The sequence below is a fragment of the Haemaphysalis longicornis genome, unplaced genomic scaffold, assembly GCF_048455015.1.
Source record: "Haemaphysalis longicornis isolate Haplotype H1 unplaced genomic scaffold, Haemaphysalis longicornis Haplotype H1 scaffold_4, whole genome shotgun sequence".
Classification (NCBI taxonomy): Eukaryota; Metazoa; Arthropoda; class Arachnida; order Ixodida; family Ixodidae; genus Haemaphysalis; species Haemaphysalis longicornis.
The window spans coordinates 5000070-5004967 of NW_027526361.1; the positions used below are offsets into that span (position 1 = coordinate 5000070).

General features: G+C 45.7%; 1 protein-coding gene across 1 annotated transcript; it reads left to right on the plus strand.

Moving 5' to 3' along the window:
- Positions 1 to 627: 627 nt before the first annotated feature.
- Positions 628 to 4898, plus strand: LOC144178147 (mitochondrial import inner membrane translocase subunit TIM44). The gene has a single exon (XM_077705718.1). The coding sequence runs from the start codon at positions 646 to 648 to the stop codon at positions 2032 to 2034; it is 1389 nt and encodes a 462-aa protein (XP_077561844.1). The 5' UTR covers positions 628 to 645; the 3' UTR covers positions 2035 to 4898.

Sequence of the window (4898 nt, forward strand, 5' to 3'; positions counted from 1 at the left end):
CTTAAAGTTTGGTGTTTATTTACAAGCGGTGTAATTTTAGATTATGGCTCTTTGTTATGACGTGCAACCAGTAAAAGCTGTTACCAAGATACAGTAGCACAACTTTTGGTAACATCTCTCATGCTCAGGGTTAAAAAAACGTTTTATTGTGGCCAGGGTCCAAGAATTCTATCAAATATCGACCATTTCTTTAAAACTATAACTTCAAAATCTGACAATTATGAATAAACTCAGAGAATTTTTTATGTGTAACTTAAAATTCAACCGTTTCAATCATGTCTGTATTAATTTTATTACATGTGCCCACTTTTCCGGTCCACTCAGTCAACACAGTGCCTCCATGGTGCAATCCAACTCTCCAGTTGCATTATAAATTACATGCTCAACACCTGCTGCGAGACTACCTTATTGGTCCACGATACAAATCATCTATGTTCTGTGAAGATACTATCGCTAAACTTATGTTACATGGTCACTAAAAAATTAGCTGTGAGCTTTGTTACTACGGCGGAGAAAGTCTAGGAAATACGCAGAAACTATGATAAAGAAACCGAAACCGAAACCAGATGTTTTTTAATAATTTCGACGAAGGCGACCGTTTCGCGTGCTGAGTTAGCAACACTGTGAATCACGAGAAGGGGGAAAATGGCGCTTGCTGCGGTGCCGCACGCATGGCTCGGCACTTCTCGCATTGTGCGTTTGGACCGGTGTTTCTACGGCTTCACTTCGACGAACGCTGCTTTCCGGCACATGTGCTCTCTTCACGCACTCAGGAACAACAATGTAAATATTTCCATCTTTCGAAGTTCTCTTGGCGCCAGGCACTATAGCGCGCCTCCGCAGCGGAAAGGTTTCTTCGGCCAGGTATTTGAGAACATCAAGCAAGAAATGGTGCAGAGCAAGGAGATGAAAGAGAACCTAAAGAAGTTTCGCGAGGAGGCTGCAAAGCTGGAGCAGTCGGAGGCGCTGCGGAAAGCCCGGATGAAGTACGAGAACATCGAAGCAGAGACAGCCAAGGGCTCCCAGCAGATACTGGAACAGCTCGAGTCGCTCAAGGAGAAGATCAAGGAGGGCCTCGAAGAAGCGCAGAAAAGCGAGATCGGCAAGAAAAGCCGCGAGATCACCGAGGAGATCGCCAAGTCGGCCAAGTCAGCAGCAGAGACCATTGCCAAGCAAAGTGACCAGTTGGGAAAGTCGGGAGCATTTCAGGCGGTTTCTTCCGGTATAAAAGCCGTGAAAACAGAAATCGACGAGGCCGCCGCCGCCGGTGCTCGCGTGTACAGGGCCCCGAAGAAGCTGCGGAAACGTAGCGAGCTCGAGTCGGGCACGGCCGACGCCCGGGTGGTCACGCCGAACGAGGAGGCCACGGGCATCGAGTTGCACCGCGACTCCCGCTGGTACCAGAGCTGGCAGAACTTCCGCGACAATAACCCGTACGTACACAAGTTTTTCGACCTCAAGACCCGGTACGACGAGAGCGACAACCCGCTCGTGCGCGCCTCACGCTCGCTCACCGACAAGGTGTCGGACGTCTTCGGTGGACTCTTCCAAAAGACGGAGCTGTCTGAGGTGCTCACAGAGATTTGCAAGATGGATCCGAACTTCGACAAGAACGAATTTCTTCGCCAGTGCGAGGAGGACATCATCCCCAACCTCCTGGAGGCCATGGTTCGCGGCGACCTGGAGATCCTTCGAGACTGGTGTCACGACGCGCCCTACAACGTCCTCAGCACGCCCATAAGCCAGGCTATCAAGTTGGGCTATCACTATGACTCCAAAGTTTTAGATGTAATGAACGTAGACCTCGCCATGGGCAAGATTATGGAGCAGGGTCCTGTGCTCATTGTTACATTTCAGTCGCAGCAGATCATGGTGGTTCGAAACAGCAAGGGAGAGGTCGTGGAAGGCGACCCGGAGAAGATCCTGCGCATTAACCACGCCTGGGTGCTCTGCCGAGACCAGAGTCAGCTGGACCCAAAGGCCGCTTGGAAACTCATGGACCTGTCGGCTTCGTCATCCGAACAGTGGCTTTGAGTAGTTGTTGACACTTAGGGCGTTGTTACCAATTTGATTGTGACTTGTTACAATAGTGTAGAGTATTTGTGTACAGTTTCCGTTACAGAAATTCTATAACTGGGCATGAGATGCTGGCTTAAGTCGGGACACACCTCAATCATTTCCTGTGCCATGATCGCACTTGATATAAGGATAGGCTGCTTTAAACGTATACTTTCAAAGCTCTAGCTTTTATTTAGACAACCAATAAAATTGTCGATTTGCTGCATTGGAGAAAGTCTATAGGTAATCTAAGTCCTCTGTTTTCTGTCTTATGCTTGTTTAAGGCATCTTTTTATTTTTACCCTGGTACCTTCTGCTCCATCCTGAATGTACTGTATTGAATCAAGATTTCCATTTCAGTGTCGTTAGTTCTTTATTGCAAGAAACTGCCCGAGAAGTTTTTAAACATTGCAGTGGAACAGCATTCTACATATTTTCCCAGCAGCTACATTGCAAAAAGTTGGTCCTCCTAAATATGTGCAAGCGATACATGTTCTCGCCTGCTGTCTGCTGAAAAACACGGAGGATTATTTAGCAAAAGCACAATGTGCCTTGTACCCGTGCTTTACTGGTGGCCCGCACGTATTTGGAACTAACTTCGTCCAACTAAAATGGCATTCGGAATCTATCGTGCTTCAGTGCCATTTGGATGGTAGTTGAAATATTTAGCACTTGTTATGTGGCTGTGGCATGAGGTTGCTGCCGCAACACTTCATTTTCCTACCATAGGACTTAAATTAATATGTAATCCCTCACGGTGATTGCATCACCACCCGTATTTAAATGCCAGCTGCACTAACAATTTTACCCTCTTGAAAACGTTATTTTCGTATAGTCTGCCTGAAAACACTGCAAGATATAAAATATGACAGCTAAAATACACGCATCCGCGGTGCAAACGACCATCAAAAAGGGTAGTTCCTGCAACTAAAATTGCCAAGAGCACCGCCACGCCATTACGGCCAGGCTGAAGTGACGTTCCAGCCGGCGGGAGAACAGCCGCACGCGGCTGGCATGTACACGCCAACCTGCGTGCAACGCTTGCCCTCGCGGCAGCACGAGGAGAAGCGCGCCTGGAATAGCTCAGTAAAGCATGTCGTCTGCGCTCGTCCAGTCTCTCCTTTTCCCTGTCCTGTGCGTATGCGCAGTTTTACGTGTAATCAGAGTAGCTCGACCGCTTCTCCTGGCTGGCCAGAGGAAAAAGCCGCAGCCAGCGGCCTTGTCACTTCCACTTCAAAGGCAGTTTACGCGATCCGCCGGCAGGTGCAGCTTTAACTGATTAACGACGCATTTCATGGGGCTGCCAGTCGTGCCAGCTGGTTTCGTGGCATGTACTGCCCATTCAAAATTAATTTGGCCGTAATGAAATATGAGTGCAGTTGGCCTTTAAGATTAGTTATGCACCTAATTTGCTGGGGTTTCTTTCTCGTTTAAAATTTCGTCAATTTCAAAATGTTTGCTCTGTGCATTGATGAGATAGAGGGGCATAATGTAAATAAAGCCTGCAACAACATTTTAAGTTCAGGATATATCTATTGCACAGCGCATGCTATAAAGTTGTTCACGCTAACCCAGTATTTTTTCTTCAGAATTAATTTTTCGAAAGTTGCATAGGGTACAAAAGCTTGGGTCCCAAAGGCTTTTGAGGGCCTCGAGTGTCGTCCGCAACAATCGTTCGGCTCAAAGTGCGTTTGAACCAGATGTTGCTGGAAAACCTTGGGAAGCAGCGTTGTATTCTCATTAGAGTGAAACAATATTTGGTTGATACTAATAGGTTCCATGAAGACAGAATACAACTTTGTTTAATTTGGAAGAACTAGCCTTTGGAAACTCACTGAACTCTATTCCTGCCCCAAAAGACATATTTTTCACTGCAATGAGATAAACATTGAGAAACTCAAATTCCTGCGACATTGCGAGGGCCAGGCAAGCAGGTGGCTGGTGAGCCCCCACCAGTGTCTGGCTTAGTTGTTGGGAGTTAAAAGGGGAATCCTTGTTGCGTTGGCCAATCCAGTGTTTTGAGTGAACTAAACTCTTATTTTGTCTTCGTGGCCTTTTTAAGTGGTATTGTGCCCAGCTTAAGCTATAATCGACTGTTCTTCAAATTTATTTAAGAGATAAGAAGTGTAGTAGTTTTCATTTTTATAATGCTGTTATTTCCGTTTAGTTAAACCTCGTGCAAGTAGTCCTTTAAAACCTTTCAAAGGGTCATTGTGCATTACGACTCACTTGGGTTAATGCTTAGAGAAAGTGTTGCACGGAACAGCTATATAAGCAGTGATTGGATGCCCAGATTTGGCTGGGACATAGCCGTTTTGGAGGTTCGTTATGTGCATCCCCTCTTTTTCACTCAGTGTGGCACCATGACCCGCATTTATTTTTCCTCACTACCTGCGTAATATTACAAAATAAATGTAAGCTTTATTTTTTTTCGCAAAAATATAATGAACTCTTAATTTATTGAAGTTTAATGCTGGTGGACTTGGAATTGCAAATTCCTGCTGCCCCAGAAGTTATTTATTAAATGCACTGATATTCGAAATTGCAGAGGCATGGTTTAACTAAAGGTTATTATTGATTCCTTTTTCTTGCGCACCCCTCTTAGGGCATCCTATTTTCCACTAAGAGTGCTACAGCCACATTCCTAATGAAAAGTAGCTAAACTTAAGTTCGTGTCCATTGTGCACATCCTTTTTTTTTTTTTGTACAACCTGTTCACTGTGCAACTCTAAGTTGTGGTCTAATTTTTTATTGTCACTGATGCTGCTTGGGTGGAGTGATTGCCAGTGTATTTTGCAAGTGTAGAACCTGCTCATGCAACAATGGCAGGGGATGCTTTA